This window comes from Physeter macrocephalus, chromosome 4 (genome assembly GCF_002837175.3).
Source record: "Physeter macrocephalus isolate SW-GA chromosome 4, ASM283717v5, whole genome shotgun sequence".
Classification (NCBI taxonomy): Eukaryota; Metazoa; Chordata; class Mammalia; order Artiodactyla; family Physeteridae; genus Physeter; species Physeter macrocephalus.
The window spans coordinates 76,125,339-76,144,864 of record NC_041217.1 but is presented as its reverse complement, the minus strand read 5'-3'; the positions used below and the strand labels follow the sequence as shown (position 1 = coordinate 76,144,864).

The 19,526-nt window shown below is 48.8% G+C and overlaps 3 protein-coding genes across 3 annotated transcripts; 1 reads left to right on the top strand and 2 right to left on the bottom strand.

Moving 5' to 3' along the window:
- Positions 1 to 1,344: 1,344 nt before the first annotated feature.
- Positions 1,345 to 3,702, bottom strand: LOC112063838 (ankyrin repeat domain-containing protein 34A). The gene has a single exon (XM_024119647.3). The coding sequence runs from the start codon at positions 3,648 to 3,650 to the stop codon at positions 2,160 to 2,162; it is 1,491 nt and encodes a 496-aa protein (XP_023975415.1). The 5' UTR covers positions 3,651 to 3,702; the 3' UTR covers positions 1,345 to 2,159.
- A 520-nt stretch (positions 3,703 to 4,222) lies between these two features.
- LOC102981399 (ankyrin repeat domain-containing protein 34A) lies at positions 4,223 to 7,430 on the bottom strand. Its single transcript, XM_007130767.3, has 3 exons — positions 6,981 to 7,430; positions 6,814 to 6,877; positions 4,223 to 6,434 (listed from the first exon to the last, which is right to left on the bottom strand). Exon 3 carries the CDS (start codon positions 6,316 to 6,318, stop codon positions 4,828 to 4,830), a length of 1,491 nt encoding a protein of 496 aa, XP_007130829.1. The 5' UTR covers positions 6,319 to 6,434; positions 6,814 to 6,877; positions 6,981 to 7,430; the 3' UTR covers positions 4,223 to 4,827.
- A 102-nt stretch (positions 7,431 to 7,532) lies between these two features.
- POLR3GL (RNA polymerase III subunit GL) lies at positions 7,533 to 19,218 on the top strand. The gene is made up of 9 exons (XM_007130766.4): positions 7,533 to 7,572; positions 9,090 to 9,283; positions 15,902 to 16,069; positions 16,410 to 16,539; positions 17,398 to 17,466; positions 17,808 to 17,864; positions 18,105 to 18,178; positions 18,279 to 18,392; positions 18,688 to 19,218. Exons 1-9 carry the CDS (start codon positions 7,533 to 7,535, stop codon positions 18,772 to 18,774), a joined length of 933 nt encoding a protein of 310 aa, XP_007130828.2. The 3' UTR covers positions 18,775 to 19,218.
- The last annotated feature ends 308 nt before the right edge of the window (positions 19,219 to 19,526 follow it).

Genomic DNA, 19,526 nt, shown 5'->3' with positions numbered 1-19,526 from the left:
AGGGCGGAGGTTCTGAGCAACCAGTTACAAAGAGAGAAAGCGATATCCTCTATACGGGAGAAGCTTAGCTTGGGCGCGTCTTTGGGAGTCCTGTGGGGAGTACTAGAAAGCGGGCCAGACCCCAGGGCCGAGGCTAGAGGCAAAAAAAAAAAAAAAAAAAAAAAAAAGGCCTGGATGCATGGCTGGGGAGAACTGTGGACAGAGTGAGAGGATTCTTAGAGAGCCTTTGTCCGACCACTTCATTTTACAGATGTAGATGAGGAAACTGGCTCAGAGAAGTGATGTGACTTGTCCAAGATCACATGCAATTGGTGGTGGAGCTAAAGCAAGGAAAGATACTGGCATTTACTGAGCATATATTTACTGTTTGTCAGACACTATACAATGTACTTTAGTGCACTGTCATCTAATAGTCACAATCACTAACTAGACTTTATTATTTTACGGATAAGGAAACTGACAGAGAGGCTAGATAAATTGTCCAAAATTAAATAGCCAGGAGATGGCAAAGGAGGGTTCAGACATAGATCTTCTGATCCCCAATATTTTAATCTTTTCGTTATACCACATCGTTGGGTCATTTTCTGATTTCACCTATTCTAAGTTGAGGGAGGGAGTAAGAAAGAGTAGAATGGGTTGCTCCCATACCTCTCATTAGAGCAAGGAAGAGTTAGATTATAGGAAGAAAACCAGCAAGCTGAAAGGTCCAGGGGGACAGATTAAGACAGGTACCTTCGTTCACAGGTACCTGTCAGGCTGGGTTCCTCCAATTACTTTTACGCGCACACGCACACACACACACACACACACACACGTTTGTCAGTTGACTATCATACCATTTTTACCTAGGCGAGATTATACGATTCCTCTCTCACTCTCTCTCTCCACCCTACAGTAGCTCAGAACTCAAGGATGGGGAAACAGAAGCAAGAAGTAGAAGAAAATGGATGAAATGCACCTGGTGAGATAAAAGTTAGGCCCCCAAGGAAAAACTGTGAGTGGTCAAGACATAGGAAGCTTGAGAGAGGGACAGTTAATCTATTGGGATATATCTGCTGATGGTGGAGGGAGGGATTCTTTGTAGGAATCTTAAGTTAAAGAATTTGAGGATGGACATAGGGGAGACTGAGGGAAATGAAAACCTATCAGATGGCTTAAAACCTTCAGGACATGGGACACTTGCCTTTTCTTCTACAACCACAGTTGGTCTCCTGGAAAGAAGGTGTCTGGAACCTCGAAGTATCCCCTAGATCATTATAGCTATAGTTAGCATCACCCTCCCTCCCTATTTCTCATTCCCCACACCCTCCACCCCCAGCAGAAGTGACAAAACAGAGACTTCTGAACACATTTATTTGATATGTCGAGTGGAGAGAGGAGTGATTTAGGGTTACTCCCCACTTCTACCTGTGGGGGTGTTCATAAGCTCAGACAGACAGAACAGCAGCTTAGAGCCCATGACCCACCTCCTGGAAAAATGAGAAAACCTGTTGTATTGGTTGGGGGAACAGGATGGGAAGAAAAAGCAGGAAGCTGAGAAGTAAAGCTGAGAGCAGGAAGGGCAGCAGCAGAACTGAGGCTGGGGATTGCTGCAGGAAATTCCCAAGGAGAGTGAAGAAGATATCCTGAAAAGTGGTTAGGGCTGGAAGCAGGGTGTGAACAAGGAGCCAAGCCTGGAGAGAGAAGCAAGACCTGCAGAATGGGGTGGGATATTCACGAAGAGGGTAGAGTGTCCAAAATCATGAGCGGGCTGTGTTGCAGGGCATACATGGAAAGCAAGGGGTTACTATTGCAGGAGGTCAAAGAGATTGGAGACTACCCATAAGTAGGGGCTCCCTAACGCTTCTGAACAAATGCGAGTGAGCTTGGGACCCTTTTGGGGCCCTAGCACAAATGGTCCTGTGTGTGAGTAATTCCCATATGCATGTGAAGTGGCCAGGGCATGAGTGCATGTGTCTATATGACCAATAAATAAGAGTACTTACCCTTCCCTGCAAGTACGAGTACTGTGCTTGTAGACACATGTTTACCCATGTGTGCGTGCGCTGAGCCCATGAGCACATGCAACAGACCCCTATGTCCGAGGTGTGTGTGTGAGCTGGTTCTTCCACCCTTCCCAAGGTCTTGATCCCCACCCTCCTTGGCTCCTCTCACTCCTCTCAGCGCCCAGGCTCCCCTGGCCCGCCTAGACTCTGGAAGCCCCCTAGCAGGCGGATCTGCTCAGTCTGCATGGAGTGGCGCCTCACCAACTTGCGCTTGGTCCTGGGAGAGCCTGGCGCCCCCGCCTGGGGAGGGGCGGGCAGCGAAGGCGCCCGACCTCCGGGTTGGGGGCGAATGTCAGGGATGGGAGGGTGGGGGCTGACATTGAGCGGGGGCAGGAAACCAGGCCGTGTTTGCGCGATGTGGTCCAGAAGCAACGTCCCCGAGCCCCTCCGCTCCAGCAACCCCGGACTCCGCCTCCGCCCGCTCAGCGGAGACACAGCCCCAGGCAGACTCTCCTGGGACTGGCGCGGGGAGGGAACAGAGCCGGCTGGAGGGAGGGTCAGCGGGGAGGCGCTGTATCTGCGGCGCTCCAGGGACGGGCGGCTGCACTCCGGCGAGTCGGGGCAAAGATTTCCGGGGATATCGAGCTCCACCGGCTCCATGCGGCTCAGTTTCTGCCTCAGCCCTGAAGGGGGGCCAGGCTCCTGAGCTTCTGGCGCTGTGTTTCGGCGCGAGAGAGGACCCCCACCCGTCACTTTCTCCGCCCACGGGGGCGGATCCTCTGGGCCTTCAGTGCTATGACGTCTGGAAAGACGCGGTCGACCTGTCAGGGTCAGGCCGTTGAATTCGGTGGTCAGGCGCTCAATTCCCGGCCTCCCTTCGGCAGGAGGGACCGGTTGAGGAGGGGCCACTAGGCCCCAAGGCTCGGAGTTGAGCCTTTTGAGTGGTTTTGGAGGATGACGGGGTGGTTTGGGGAGTGGCTCAGAAGGGGAGGGGTCATCGGGGGGCTTAGGAAGAGGGAATTCAAATACGTCCCGCTTCTCCTCTTCTTCCTGGGCGCGAGGGGATAACAATCCCTGTCCTCCTACTCCTGCAGTCTGCAGTTGGATTTCCGAAGGCGATGTGCAGACCCCCGGGCTAGGAGGAGCGGGAGCGGGGTCCTCCACCCCCGGGGACGGTGGGGAATTGAGATACTGCCGGGTCTTCTTGGTGCCCGAGGGCGAGGTGTCGGTGGTGATGATGATGACCTCCGTACCCTTGGCCTTACAGGCGTCCAGCAGCGTGGCAAGGGTCTCGCGATCCCCGCGGTCCAGGGCGTGGACAAGCGCCGAGGCGCCAGCGTGATCTCGGACTGAAGGGTCTGCGCCATGGGCAAGGAGCAGGGAGGCCACCGCTGCGCCCCCGCCGCCGGCGCAAGCGTGCATAAGCGCCGTGCGCCCTAGGCGATCTGCGATGTTGGGGTCCGCGCCTTGCTCCAGAAGGTAGCGTACCATGCGCGCCTTGTTCTGGGGGTCGTCGTAGCGGGCCCGACAGGCCGCCATTAGCGCAGTCTCCCCTTGGGCATCACCCTCATTCACGTAGGCGCCCCCCTCCAGAAGCAAACGGGCCAAGCGTAGCTTACCCTGACCCACGGCCCGAAGAAGAGCGTGGCCCTCGGTGTGCAGCATAGCTGCCGCTGGGGCGAAAGCACCGATGGAGCCGGGACTGGGACCTGCCGAGGATGGCTAGGGGATTGGGGGTGGTGGCTGGCAGAGGCCCGAAGGCTCAGTGGCGAAGCCAATCCCTGCAAAAAAGAGAAAGATCTTATTTACTGATTCAGGCAGGGAAACTGAGGCACTGGTGGAAGGACCGGCGTGGGTCGGGGGAGATCTCCCCGGCACTGCACACAGTCCTTCTAACTCCTGCCTTGAGCCGCCCCCATCCCCCCAGCGCATGCCTGAGGAGGTGGGAAGGGTGCACCCGCACTGAAGGACGAGCGCCAGTGCAAATGCGTACGTGCACGCGCAGGGATATCCGCACCGCCACCCTCACCCCACGGCTTATCAGACCTTTCCAGCATCCCCCTTTTCTTATCCGTACTTGGAATCCCCCTTCCTAGGATGCTGAACGCCACCCCCCGACACACATGCACCCATACATTCACACACAGTCCCATTCCTAACCTCTTTTAGGTTGCCACAGCCCCACAAACTGAATGGGGGGGGGGAGGGAGGCAGCTTGCAGAAGTAAAGCTGAGAGCAGGAAGGGCAGCAGCAGAACTGAGGCTGGGGATTGCTGCAGGAAATTCCCAAGGAGAGTGAAGAAGATATCCTGAAAAGTGGTTAGGGCTGGAAGCAGGGTGTGAACAAGGAGCCAAGCCTGGAGAGAGAAGCAAGACCTGCAGAATGGGGTGGGATATTCACGAAGAGGGTAGAGTGTCCAAAATCATGAGCGGGCTGTGTTGCAGGGCATACATGGAAAGCAAGGGGTTACTATTGCAGGAGGTCAAAGAGATTGGAGACTACCCATAAGTAGGGGCTCCCTAACGCTTCTGAACAAATGCGAGTGAGCTTGGGACCCTTTTGGGGCCCTAGCACAAATGGTCCTGTGTGTGAGTAATTCCCATATGCATGTGAAGTGGCCAGGGCATGAGTGCATGTGTCTATATGACCAATAAATAAGAGTACTTACCCTTCCCTGCAAGTACGAGTACTGTGCTTGTAGACACATGTTTACCCATGTGTGCGTGCGCTGAGCCCATGAGCACATGCAACAGACCCCTATGTCCGAGGTGTGTGTGTGAGCTGGTTCTTCCACCCTTCCCAAGGTCTTGATCCCCACCCTCCTTGGCTCCTCTCACTCCTCTCAGCGCCCAGGCTCCCCTGGCCCGCCTAGACTCTGGAAGCCCCCTAGCAGGCGGATCTGCTCAGTCTGCATGGAGTGGCGCCTCACCAACTTGCGCTTGGTCCTGGGAGAGCCTGGCGCCCCCGCCTGGGGAGGGGCGGGCAGCGAAGGCGCCCGACCTCCGGGTTGGGGGCGAATGTCAGGGATGGGAGGGTGGGGGCTGACATTGAGCGGGGGCAGGAAACCAGGCCGTGTTTGCGCGATGTGGTCCAGAAGCAACGTCCCCGAGCCCCTCCGCTCCAGCAACCCCGGACTCCGCCTCCGCCCGCTCAGCGGAGACACAGCCCCAGGCAGACTCTCCTGGGACTGGCGCGGGGAGGGAACAGAGCCGGCTGGAGGGAGGGTCAGCGGGGAGGCGCTGTATCTGCGGCGCTCCAGGGACGGGCGGCTGCACTCCGGCGAGTCGGGGCAAAGATTTCCGGGGATATCGAGCTCCACCGGCTCCATGCGGCTCAGTTTCTGCCTCAGCCCTGAAGGGGGGCCAGGCTCCTGAGCTTCTGGCGCTGTGTTTCGGCGCGAGAGAGGACCCCCACCCGTCACTTTCTCCGCCCACGGGGGCGGATCCTCTGGGCCTTCAGTGCTATGACGTCTGGAAAGACGCGGTCGACCTGTCAGGGTCAGGCCGTTGAATTCGGTGGTCAGGCGCTCAATTCCCGGCCTCCCTTCGGCAGGAGGGACCGGTTGAGGAGGGGCCACTAGGCCCCAAGGCTCGGAGTTGAGCCTTTTGAGTGGTTTTGGAGGATGACGGGGTGGTTTGGGGAGTGGCTCAGAAGGGGAGGGGTCATCGGGGGGCTTAGGAAGAGGGAATTCAAATACGTCCCGCTTCTCCTCTTCTTCCTGGGCGCGAGGGGATAACAATCCCTGTCCTCCTACTCCTGCAGTCTGCAGTTGGATTTCCGAAGGCGATGTGCAGACCCCCGGGCTAGGAGGAGCGGGAGCGGGGTCCTCCACCCCCGGGGACGGTGGGGAATTGAGATACTGCCGGGTCTTCTTGGTGCCCGAGGGCGAGGTGTCGGTGGTGATGATGATGACCTCCGTACCCTTGGCCTTACAGGCGTCCAGCAGCGTGGCAAGGGTCTCGCGATCCCCGCGGTCCAGGGCGTGGACAAGCGCCGAGGCGCCAGCGTGATCTCGGACTGAAGGGTCTGCGCCATGGGCAAGGAGCAGGGAGGCCACCGCTGCGCCCCCGCCGCCGGCGCAAGCGTGCATAAGCGCCGTGCGCCCTAGGCGATCTGCGATGTTGGGGTCCGCGCCTTGCTCCAGAAGGTAGCGTACCATGCGCGCCTTGTTCTGGGGGTCGTCGTAGCGGGCCCGACAGGCCGCCATTAGCGCAGTCTCCCCTTGGGCATCACCCTCATTCACGTAGGCGCCCCCCTCCAGAAGCAAACGGGCCAAGCGTAGCTTACCCTGACCCACGGCCCGAAGAAGAGCGTGGCCCTCGGTGTGCAGCATAGCTGCCGCTGGGGCGAAAGCACCGATGGAGCCGGGACTGGGACCTGCCGAGGATGGCTAGGGGATTGGGGGTGGTGGCTGGCAGAGGCCCGAAGGCTCAGTGGCGAAGCCAATCCCTGCAAAAAAGAGAAAGATCTTATTTACTGATTCAGGCAGGGAAACTGAGGCACTGGTGGAAGGACCGGCGTGGGTCGGGGGAGATCTCCCCGGCACTGCACACAGTCCTTCTAACTCCTGCCTTGAGCCGCCCCCATCCCCCCAGCGCATGCCTGAGGAGGTGGGAAGGGTGCACCCGCACTGAAGGACGAGCGCCAGTGCAAATGCGTACGTGCACGCGCAGGGATATCCGCACCGCCACCCTCACCCCACGGCTTATCAGACCTTTCCAGCATCCCCCTTTTCTTATCCGTACTTGGAATCCCCCTTCCTAGGATGCTGAACGCCACCCCCCGACACACATGCACCCATACATTCACACACAGTCCCATTCCTAACCTCTTTTAGGTTGCCACAGCCCCACAAACTGAATGGGGGGAGGGAGGCAGCTTGCGTTTGGGACCTAAAACGGGTGGGGGGAGAATTGCGGGTTTCTTTTGCCCCTGCTACATTCCCCATCACTCCTTGCTCTTTCCCCTTCCCAGGCGCTGCACCCAAATAGATACCTGTAAGTCCGCAGAATCTCCTCCGGGCCAGGACTGAGGCCAGGGCCACGGGGCAGCTGGGGTGGCGGAGCCGGGTTCCTGGGGGCCCACATGGCGTGGGGGTGGGCACCCGGATTCCCTGGGTGTCAGTATCTGCGCCCGGGCACAGAATCCTGGTCCCTCCTCCCGGTGCGCCCCGGGCACAGCGCCGGCTCGGGAGGAGAGAAGCTGAGGGGGGGGGGCGGAGCTCTGCCTCTCTATTTATAGCCTAGTCTCTGAGGGTGGGGGCGTCGGGCATCAAACCGTTACCCCACCCATGCACACATAAACCCTCAAAAGCTAGAGGCTCCAATCCTGACTTCCCTTGCTTAGCCGACCTCCCCTCAGTCACAACAAACCTAAGTGTTCCTTAGGAGACTCCTCCGCGACCCAGACTGGGACCATCCTAGTTCTTCGTTGAGCTTCAGCAGATCCCCATTCTCCGAGCTTGGTGTGTTGATGCGCGCCTGTGCGCCAGATCTGACCTGCCACACACAGCACATGGCACACTGTGCAGAGGGGTGGAGAGAGGCGATGGCGATCCACAGCCGGGGTCCTTACTGTGCAGAGAGAGGCAAGAGTTGTGGCTGCCTTCTCGTAGTTTAAATGTCAGGGGGAGCTGGAGTCACACAGTGATACATCTTCATTCCACCTCCCCCAAAACGGAACATGTACCACAAATAAACTTGGACCTCAGCTCCCTTGTACAGACCTCTTAGATAAGTATGAGGAGGTTGGATATCTGGGGTCATTTTTAGGTACAGCAAGGGGCATTCCCAGTTGTCTCCTCTCCATATTCTTGGAGGGGTGGGAAGGAGAGAGATAGAAAAGGGGCAGAGAAGAGTGAACCTTGTAACACATCCTCTCTCATTGCATCTCTTTACTCTCAGTCTTGCTTAGAATCATTATTTTTCCATCTCGCTTAAAGGTCTCTGTTTGAATCGCTCCTTAAAGTCTTCTTCTCCCTGTCTGTAGCAGTCGGTTTCTCTCACTGTCTGTCTCTGCCTCTCCTCACCATCTGCCCTGTCTCCATGGTTACCATAGCTTCCATCTGCATATTTTAGGAATGAGTTTGTGTCCAGCTGGAAGGCGCCAGGGGGAGTGGGAGGGGGAGTGAGGAAAAAATCCTAAGGATTTGGAAAACTCACCTGAGGTAATTCAGAGGCTGGAGGCCACCAGACACAAGATACAATGTTCCTGGAGAAGGGGGAGAGAGAAATATTTGCAGGGAAGCTACCCATTTTTACTAGCTGCCCTTTATTGGAAACCAACCATGTGCCAAGTACTTTACATACATTATCTCCAATCCTCACAACAACACTATAAAGTAGGAATTATTTTCTTGTTATAGATGAAGAAACTGAGACTTAGTAAAGTTAAGCAAGCTCTCCAAAGCCTCACAGCTCTGTTTCTGTCCTATTCCAAAGACTTGGTGCTTGCCACTCCACCTACAGCCTTCCCAGTCCAGAGGCTTCACTCCCAGGGTCATTTTCTCTGACGTCTGGGTTATTGTTCTTGACTAACTCCTAGATTCTATCTCTACTCTGAACTCTTTCCCTCTGTTTGTTTTTTGCGAAAGTGGGACTCCTCCTCCCACCGTGCCCCCTTTTACCAAGGGCTAGGAGGAACTGGAAGGCAGTGGGAAATGCAGGAAACACTGGATTCCTTCCCTGTCTCCTCAACTCTGGTTATCTGATTCCTAATTCTTCCTTTCCCAAACCCTCTTTCCATCTTCTCACAGACATGGCAGCAACCCACAGGAAAACATTTTTCTAGAAAAGAAATATTCATTGGTGGTGCTGGAGGGAGGCAGTGCAGGATTGAAGGGAAGGTTGGAGTAACGGAGGAGAGGCCCAGCGTGAAGACAGAGTCACAAAAAGAACGACCCTTAAGAAGCAGGTTTCACAGAGGTTCATTTCTCTGTGGAAGCTCCCTCAACAGAGTCCCTCGGTGAGATGTGAGAGTCAGGTTCCCTCTGTGAACTGTCGCTAGCCAGGGGGATCCTCCATCTGAGATGAGGTGTGAAATGACTTGACCCCTGGTTGATTCTGCAACTCCATCTCTCTCCTCACCCGGCTTTTCTAGCCTGAGTTCCGGCGAACTCCCTCCCTCCCCTCCTCAGCTTCAAGTGGGCGGACCTCCCTCCTTGGCTTCTCCAAGATTGGCCGGGAGAACTCACCAATGGGGAGCTCTGGGAGGCGGACCTAGAACGCCAACAGCTTGAGGAAGACCAGCAAATTTCAAGTTGGCTGCGGCGTGTTTTCCGCGTGGGGGAGGGGCAGCAGGTAAGGCCCCGACTTGGTGGCTCTGACCTGGTTCCGCTCCACACCTTCCGAACTAGTTCACCAGGGCCAAGCTGCTAGCTAGATAGACGCTTTCCGGCAGCCTGTTGGATCAGCCCCCTTCTAGTTCCCTACCCCTTTTTCCTCTGTGCTCCCATTGCTCTGTTGATTGTGTACCAGAGAAACGTAGTTTTCTTTCGCGCAAAAGGGAGATATATTAAAGGAGAAAGTGAAAGACTCACTCTGGTACCTCTGACTCTTTGCTATGGCGTCAGCTTCCCCTAAATCTATTACTATTAAGAGCCTGACAAACTCCTGTTATCTATCAAGACTCTGATGAAATGTTACCTTTACCTGTAGCTTTCCTGGTTCACCTTTTTTTGCAGAATTAATTATTCCCCAGTCTGACGATAGCATTTTAGGCATACCTCTGTTGGAGCACTTAGTACTCAATCCCTCTTTAATGTTTCTATTCTTTTTAGAATATAAGGTTTTGTAGGGCAGGTTCTAATATTTAATACACAGTGCCCAATAAAGGTTAATTGGATGGAATTAATTGGGGAGGAAGAATTTAAACTCCTGATGTAATTAGGCAAAAATTAATAAAAGATAAAACAAAATACAATACAGTATATAATTATGACCTCTTAAATTAGTGGTTCATAATATAATTGCTCCCACAGTCCAGAGAAGGGAGAAAGCTAAGAGGACTGGGATGGTGAGGGGAGGCTTTAGGAATCACAAAGTCTCAAGTTTGGAACAGACCTTAGAAATCATGTATTCATTCATTCATTCATTTTTAAGCAAATATTTATTGAGCATCTACTATATGCCAGACATAATGCTAGACAATGGGGATCATAGTGAATCCTCTACTTTAGATATGCATCCTTCCTTTGATAAACCATATTTAGTAAATGGTTATCCAGCTTCAGTTTAAACTTCTTAGTAAGAGAACTTCCTATCTCACTTTGTTCTTCAATCGGTATCTAACAAATAAAACGGATATGTGGTTCAACAAAATGCATTCCACTGTAAAAGAGGAAGAGCTGTCCTAGTGGTAACATTCTTAAAGATAAAGAAAATCATCCCTTTTGTTTTCTGATTATAGAAGTAATATACATTTATCCTAGAAAACTTGGAAATACATAAAGGTATAAAATATCTATTATTTCATGACTGTGATATAGTGTTATTATTTTAATATGTATCCTTTCAATTTATTTTCTGCTTGTATACATATGTATACATCTGTGTGTTTGTGTATATATTACACACATAGGGCCATACAACAAATACAACTTTATATCATGCTTCCCCCACTTTACATTATATTGTGAACATTTTCTGCCTTTAAATATTATTTGAAATAATTATTATGTCTACATAATAGACTAAGATGGATGTTTGATTTTTTTTTAACCATTCATTTTTTTGTTGGACCATTTAGGTTATTTCAGAATTTGTGCTACCATGGATAGCTCTTTGATAAACATGCTTTTACTTATATCTCTGACTATATATCTGATGATTTCTTTAGGATAAGTGTTTAAAGTGGGATTACTGGGTTGAGGATATGAACTTTTAATAGGCTATAGATTCAAGTGGTCAAATTGCTCCCCCAAAAGACTGTGTTTATAGTCCTCCCAGTAAGGTATGAGAGTGTCCATCTCAAAAAAACCCATGGCAGCCTGATTATTTTTTAAATCTTTGTCAATTTCACAGGTAAAGAATGGTTTTATTGGCTATTCTTTTTTTAATTGCCTATTTGCACATTTAATCTATTCATGTTCTTTGCACATTTATTCTATTGGGATGATTTTTTTTTGTTTGGATTTCCATGAGTTCTAATATGAGTGTTAACTCCTTGTCTTACTTATTACAAATATAGCAAACTGTAAACATTAGAGTGCTCCAGGCCTCAGTCCCTGGATCTCTTCTTTTCTCTCTTCACATCCACTCCTTTAGGTATCTCACCCAGTCTCCTGGCTTGAAACATTTGTATACTGAGAGCGCCACTAGAATGTAAGCTCCATTTAAACTCCATGGGTGCAGGAGTTTTTTGTCCATTTTGCTCACTGATACATCCCTAGCACTTAGAACAGTGCCTGGCACTTAATAAGAACTCAGTAAGTATTCATTGAATGAATTTAGATGGTTTTTAAATTATTATTATTCCCATTTTACAGATAAGGAAACAGGTTTACAGTTATTAAATAAATTGCTGAAGGTTGTATAGCTAGAAAATGACTGAACTGGGATTCAAATCCATGTTCTTAACCACTACATGTACTGCCTTTCTTAAATTTGATGTAATTGTTTTTCTGTATGTTCTGTTGAAACCTGCTTCATAGTAACTTCTACCACATCACACAGTTATGCTTAATTGGGAATGAGTATAATGTATATGAGATGTTGTTGTTTGCAGGGGAAGGAGAGTACAGGGGTAAACACTAGGGAGGATTGATGTTTATGGAGGAGCAGTCTGGGACCAGGTTATGGGAAACCTTAAACATCTTCAAGAATTTAGACTTGGGCTTCCCTGGTGGCGCAGTGGTTGAGAGTCCGCCTGCCGATGCAGGGGACGCGGGTTCGTGCCCCGGTCCGGGAGGATCCCACATGCCGCGGAGCGGCTGGGCCCGTGAGCCATGGCCGCTGGGCCTGCGCGTCCGGAGCCTGTGCTCCGCAACTGGAAAGGCCACAGCGGTGAGAGGCCCGCGTACCGCAAAAAAAAAAAAGACTCAATCACAATCTTAAATAGAAGAGACTCATTGTAGATTCCTGAGCTGAGTGGGGTCCAGATAGTTTACAGTTTCCCAACCACCAGTTTAGTGCCTTAATTAACTAAAATTTTGTCTTCTTTTTACCCCACATCCTTGAGGGTCACTTGGTTAGTATGTGGAAATGGAGTTAGATTTGTCTAACCTGAAAGCTCATGGCCTTTTCTTAACTCCTCACTGCTTTGCAGTCAAAACAGCTCCTGTGTCCATTGCTAGAATTGTATCTATCAGGTGGAAAGACATCTAAGCCGGCTAGTTAGAGTGTCTTTTCCCTGGAAAGGGCCTGAAGACATGGTGGCAAATTCTTACTACTTCTCTAGTGTCTGTAAGACATCCTCTCTCCTCTAATGTGTTCTTTAAGTCAGATCACAGTTTAATCTATTAACTAACAGCCATCTTTTCCTGACATTTTTCTTGGCACTTGGACTTGAAACTTTCCAGTTCCTCAGGCACACATTTTCCCACCTCTCCTTCCTGCTGCATATTGTTAATCTCATCTACTATGCTGTTTCACTATATTTTTAATTTTTTTATGAATATTTTTTTCTTATTACAAAAGCAGCACCTATTCAGTACAGGAAAAAAAAAACCATAAAATACACATCATCAAAAAAAACCAAAAACCCATCACCTCCAATTAACCAATGTTAATTTTTGTTGTATATCCTTCAAGAACAACTTTTTAATTCATATATCTGGATGGGTGTATGTGTTTGACAAGACAGATTACTTTGTACATATTTTAAAATCTTTTTTCCCCCTAACTAATCTTTAGTGGAGTGCATTTTGTTGAGCCATGTATTTCTTGTTTTATTTGTTAAATATTGATTGAAGAACAAATATCCAAAAATGGAATGACCTGCAAAGTGAGAGAGGGAGTTCTTCTACTAAAAAGTTTAAATCGAAGGTGGATAACAATTTACTAAATATAGTTTATCAAAGGAAGGATGCAGGTCTAAAGTAGAGGATTCAATATGATCCCCATTGTCTAGCATTACGTCTGGCATATGGTAGATGCTCAATAAATATTTGTTGAAAGAATGAATGAATGAATACATGATATCTAAGGTCTGTTCCAAACTTGAGACCTTGTGATTCCTAAAGCCTCCCCTCACCATCCCAGTCCTCTTAGCTTTCCGTGAGAGGAATTATATTATGAATCACTAATTTAAGAGATCACAATTCTATACTATATTGTCTCTTATTGCTCCATAGCTAACATATTGTTAGTATGTGCCCTTAATATGATGTGATGAAAATGGCTCTTTATCTCTGTGATCTTCCTCCCCGAAACACACAACCCCAGTCTAATCAAGAGAAAAACATCAGAAAAATTCAAACAGAGGAGCATCCTATAATACTTCTAACCAGTACCCCTTAAAACTGTCAGGGTAATGAAAGACAAGGAATGTCTGAGAAACTGTGAATTTTGAATTGCTACTTAAGTTTCTTGCTTTTTTTTATTAAGAAAATTTATTTCTTAAAACAGTTTTAGATTTACAGAAAAACTGAGCAGATAGTACCAAAAGTTTCCATATGCCCTGGCACCAGTTTCCCCTATTATTAATGTCATATATTAATATGGTATATTTGTTACAATTAATGAACAAATATTGATACATTATAATTATTCAAGGTCCATAGTTGATTTGGAGTTCCTTAGTTTTACCTAATGCTCTTTTTCTGTTCCAGAATCCCATCCAGCTTACCACATTACATTTAGTTATCATGGCCCTATTATGTATTGAATATGTCTATACATACATATACTTACATGCACAAACATATATGTATATGTACGTATACATACATAACTGAAATTGAAAGGATTCATATGCAAATACTAATAATGATTATTACTACATCATGGTCATGAAATAAGAGGTATTTTTATATATACCTTTATGTTTTTCCAAGTTTTCTAAAATAAATATATACTACTTCTATAATTAGAAAACAAAAGGAATGGTTTTCTTTGTTTTTATGAAGGCCACCACTAGGACAGCTCTCTCTCTTTTACAATGGAAGTGTGAACTTTCCTTGTTTTTGATGACCTTGACAGTTTTGAAGAGTACTGGTCAGGTATATTATAGGATGCTCCTCTGTTGGAATTTGTTGTCTTTTTTCTCCTGATTAGACTGGGGATATCAGCTTGGGGGAAGAGGATATCACATCATATTAAGGGTACATACTAACAATATGATTTAATTTTGTTCATGTTGAAACCTTGGTCATCTGACTGAAGTAATGCTTGTCCAGTTTCTACACTGTAAAGTTACTGCCCCCACCTTTCCAAAATTGTTTTGGACAGAGTTCCCTATACACAGGCCATACTTAAGGAGTGGGGAATTACACTCTCTCTTTTTAGGGTGGAATCTACATAATTTATTTGGAATTCTGCATGAGAAATTTGTTTTTTCTCTACCATGTATTAATTTGTTCAAACATTTATTTATATCAGTATGGTCTCTTGGATATTTATTTTATACTTTGGTGTTATAATCCAATACTACGTTATTGCTCAAATTGTTCAGGCTTTGGCCATTGGGAGCTCTTTCAGTCAACTCTTATGCTCCTTTGACACAGCCCCATCAATGTGTGTATTGTTTTTTTGAGCACTTTCTTACTTTCTGGCACTACAAGATGCTTCAGTCTCATCTTGTATATTTCCTGCCCCAGTCCTAGAATCGGCCATTTCTCCAAGAAGCCCTGGTTCCTTTTATTGGAAAATGGTATTAGAAGCCAAGATCTGGGTGCTAGGTATCTTCTCTGCTACTGGGATTTCATTTCCTTCAAGTTTCATTTTCATTTGATGACTTTCTTTATCCCCCATGCTATCTGACTGGCTTCTCAAAAATGGTGACAAGAGGCAAAGTTCAGTTACGGTAGCAGGAGGAACTTTCAATTCCTCACAGTTGATCACAGTGGAATGGGCTGCCTTGGAGGAAAATGGACACCCTCTCTTTAGGAAAATGCCACCAGAAGCTGAATGACCAACAACTTACAGAGGGTAGTACTGTACTGGGAGGGTGTTTGGGCTAGAAGACTCCATGGGTCCTTCCAATTCTAAGATTCTGTGTTTCCAGGTGGTGTTTAAAAAGATCAACTTGGGCTTCCCTGGTGGCGCAGTGGTTGCGCGTCCCCCTGCCGATGCAGGGGAACCGGGTTCGCGCCCCGGTCTGGGAGGATCCCACATGCCACGGAGCGGCTGGGCCCGTGAGCCATGGCCGCTGGGCCTGCGTGTCCGGAGCCTGTGCTCCGGGAGAGGCCACGGCAGAGGGAGGCCCGCATACCACAAGAAAAAAAAAAAAAAAAGATCAACTTGATTGTAATGGCTCTTATCACATACATCCCCACCCCCAATCAAATGACAGTGAGACTGATGACTCATTCCTGTTCCCTCCCAGTGTCTGGCACACTACCTTTCTCATGGTAGATGCTTAATAAATGTTTTGCTGAAATGCATTGCATTAGATTGAGTTTAGGCCTGGTTGGGTTTGGAAAGTGAGGGAGAGAAAGAATTCAAAGATCATACGTAGATATGCAGATGGTGATAAACATCACATTAACTTAGGGGCATAGGAAAGTTTCATCCAAGGGTCTAGTCACTTTCCTCTTTGTGCTACAGTCACACCATATTGCAATTATCTGTCCTGCTGGAACCGTGTCTCATCCATATTTTATATTTTTAGAAATACCTTGCTTGGCACTATGCCTGCTCAAAATTTGTTGAATTAAACTGGCTTTTCAGGTCTCTGGGAGAAAAGATTGAGTGTCTCGTACCTCCCTGGCTTCCTGTCTGTTCTACTGTACTTTTTCTCTGTGTTTTTGTCTTTATCAGGTTTTTCCTCTTGGATGTCTGAATCCCCAGGCCCCCTCCATCATGGCCAGCCGGGGTGGGGGCCGGGGTCGTGGCCGTGGCCAGTTGACCTTCAGCATGGAGGCTGTGGGCATTGGGAAGGGGGATGCTTTGCCCCCACCCACCCTGCAGCCTTCTCCACTTTTCCCTGTGAGTGTCTGCCCTCCTTTCCCAAGACTCCCATATGCCCCTGGCTGACTGTGTATGATCCTGGATTCCTCTTGAGCCATCATAAAATCATCCTCATCTTGCCCCTCCCTGTCTGTATACTCCCAACTTATATGGGATGTTTTCCAGACAAGGAAGTGTCTACCCTCACTTTTTACATTCTCAGCTCCCCAGCTTTCAAAATGCTGTGTTGCTCCACCCATTTGCCTTGGTCCTCTGCTCAGTGGGAGCATTGGATTGAATTGTGGGGAGAGGAGTGGCCGTCCCAGATTTGTACTCCAGCATTTTCTCCCTGAATTGACCATTGCCTCTGCCTCCTTAGCCCTTGGAGTTCCGCCCAGTGCCTCTGCCCTCAGGAGAGGAAGGGGAATATGTCCTGGCACTGAAGCAGGAGCTTCGAGGGGCCATGAGGCAGCTCCCCTACTTCATCCGGCCTGCTGTCCCCAAGAGAGGTCAGTTGGAATGCTAGTATCATGTTCTGAGTGCCTTCCATGAGTAGTGCCCTATACTTAGCACCGCTGGGGCCCAGAGAGGCCAGAAGAGGCACAGCAAGCTCACTGCCTAACTGGGGAGATCACAGTAATTACCCCTGCATTTGAAATGCATTATGGTATCCATGGTTTGTTTTGAGTCTCACAATAGTCTTGGACAGTAGGAGGTTAAGTATTAAGATGCCCATTTTACAGATATAAATGGGGAGATGTATTAAAATTTTTAACAATCTGGATATTGCAGGTACCAACCAATCAGAAGAACTTGAGAAGGGGTCTCTGAGAAGCCCTGTAATTAAAATATTACCCCTTTGGTTTGTGGATCATGGAGAGGTCGGGGAGCCAGGAGGGACTGGAGAACAGGGTGTACTTGGGAGGTCTGGGATAGTGGATATTTACCAACTGGTGTGGAAGTACAGTATTTCAATGTATTGACAACCAGTGCTTTCCTACTAAGCCCTAGAAGCTAAAGTTCAGAGCGATGAAACACTTGCCTAAGTTAGTCCCATTAACGAGGAGTAAAGGGAACACTGAAACCCTCGTTTCTTGCTCTAGTATACTTTCCACTGTACCACACTACCAGTCAATATAGCCATGCCTTTGCATTAAGGGAGATAACAAAAACATTGTAATTTGAGGTGGCAAAAGGACAGGTTAGAAGAGTGTTGAAGGTCCTCATGGAAGCTGACCCCCTGGGCTCTGGGTCTGGGGTGAGGAAAAAGACAATTTCTGAGTTTTGAGAGGGCTGGACCTCAGGAAGAACCCTGTTCTAGGGCTCTGAAAGGATAAAACTTTGACCCTTGACCTCTGATCCCTCAGATGTGGAGCGTTACTCAGACAAATATCAGATGTCAGGGCCGATTGACAACGCCATAGATTGGAACCCTGGTAGGTGATGGGCCCTTTCATTGACCTCCCTTCTTTCAAATGCTTGAGATGCCTCAAGCCACAAGCCACCACCCTCTCCACCCTCCTCTGTCTCCATCTTCACCCTATTCAGGAGCCTTAGATGTGCTCCAAAACACTCTCAGACTCTACCTAAAAACCTATTAAATGGCCCCCACTCCTCTGGAGGCATCCAAGCCACAGTTTTGTTCCAAGCAACTTTGACCCAGCCCCTTCCTTCCTCACCCTTAACCCTAATCCTTACCTGTCCTTTCAAAGAGTCATCATTCACAGGGCACCCCAGGGCAGAGTCTTGCTGACTTTTACATTCCCGCTATTCCTAGATTGGCGACGTCTACCCCGGGAGCTAAAGATCCGAGTACGGAAGCTACAGAAGGAGCGTGAGTGTATCTAGAAAAAGGAGGGAAAGGAGAGGTTTCCTTCATCAGCTGTAGGGCCAAGGCTGCTGGTGGTCTTGCCTGCCCTCCTAATTCCTACCTACCCAGTCTACCCCGTATTGTTGCTGGGTGCCATGGTGGCCACATGAGGGCAGCAGAGTGACATGGTCTATGCAAGAGGGTGGGGTAGAACGCTATCTAGGAAGTTTGCTTTGATGGTTCACCTTTTGATCCTCTCACCAGGGACCACCATCCTACTCCCCAAGAGGCCCCCTAAGACCACAGAAGATAAGGAGGAAACAATACAGAAACTAGAGGTAAGGAAGAAATGCTCATAGAGACCACCTTTGGCCCATGTGTGCCTCAATTTTTCCCTTCTGTGAGCTGAGTTCCTCTTCCTATTCATCTTCACATAAGACCCTGGAGAAGAAGGAAGAAGAAGTGACTTCAGAGGAAGATGAGGAGAAAGAAGAAGAAGAAGAGAAGGAAGAGGAAGAAGAAGAGGAGTATGATGAAGAAGAGCATGAAGAGGTGAAGGGGACCTCCTTTCATTCTCAGGCCCCCTTTCTTCCACTCATAAGCTTTGGGGATCTCAACTTCGGAAAGCTAGAGGGCCAAAGGAGATAGTGCCTCCAAAGGTTTGCACCCTCCACTTTACCTGTCCCTAGGCTCTTCTCAAGAGTGAACTACAGCTTGAATGCGGAGTGAACTATAGGCCTGGAATGCTGTGATTAGGAGGGAAGGGGACTGGTACACAGGGATGAAGGAGAATGCTGAAAGCATGCCGACATACCTTTCTTCCTTCCTTTCTTTCTTTCTATTTCAGGAAACTGATTACATCATGTCATATTTTGACAATGGAGAAGACTTTGGGGGTGACAGTGATGACAATATGGATGAGGCTATATACTGAAGAAGGACCCTAAACAATACCCTGGACATTCATATCTTTCTTGATCTAGGACACAGAGAGTAGCTGTCCCCTATTATTTGGTTTTGTGGACAGGCAAATCATTTGCTTAGAATCCAGATAACCTGTTTGGTCCCTGGAGATAGGAATAGAGAGTGACAACAGATAGCTCTCTTTTCTACCCTTCCCCTCCCTCTCTCCTGTGGTATTGTATCCCCTCTGATATCTTGGGGAAAGGACAAAGGACCAATGTCTTAATTGTATGAAAGGGAGAAAGGAGGGTGGAAAGAAGGACTGGAGTCATTAGAGCTGAGACAGCTGTGCACATGCCCCTACCCATTTATAGTTCTTTGTGGAGATAATTGGGGGTGCGAGCAGTTAGGAGGAATAAGGCCAGTTTTATATTTTTAAATAAAATGTTTTTATCTGTCTCTCTGTCCAGGGTGAAGCCTAGGGGGAGAGGGCTGGAGGAATGAAGGGGATGCCTAGTAAGCCATTCTTCTCTCTTCACCTGTTAAGAGTCCAGTGTGACACACTGGGGGTTACAGTCTTCCTGTCCTTTGCCCCTTCCCTCCTACCCCCATGGTGGGACACCTAATCCCCATCCAGCTCTGCCAAGGCACATTCAGGAGCTCATCTGCAGGGCTGCGCAGAGAGAGTTGTATACAGCCCACGCCCTGAAGACCAGCTGGCTTCTGGGCTTCTGGTCCTGAGGCAGTGGGGACGACATGATTCACGTGTGTTCACATGTGTTC

Excerpts from the sequence above, each read along its gene's own strand:
- LOC112063838 (XM_024119647.3), bottom strand. The coding sequence starts at position 3,650 with ATGCTGCACACCGAGGGCCACGCTCTTCTTCGGGCCGTGGGTCAGGGT.
- POLR3GL (XM_007130766.4), top strand. The coding sequence starts at position 7,533 with ATGGCGATCCACAGCCGGGGTCCTTACTGTGCAGAGAGAG. Across the intron at positions 7,573-9,089 it reads TCCTTACTGTGCAGAGAGAG|TTCCGGCGAACTCCCTCCCT; the intron begins GCAAGAGTTGTG and ends TTCTAGCCTGAG. Across the intron at positions 9,284-15,901 it reads GCGTGGGGGAGGGGCAGCAG|GTTTTTCCTCTTGGATGTCT; the intron begins GTAAGGCCCCGA and ends TGTCTTTATCAG.
- LOC102981399 (XM_007130767.3), bottom strand. The coding sequence starts at position 6,318 with ATGCTGCACACCGAGGGCCACGCTCTTCTTCGGGCCGTGGGTCAGGGT.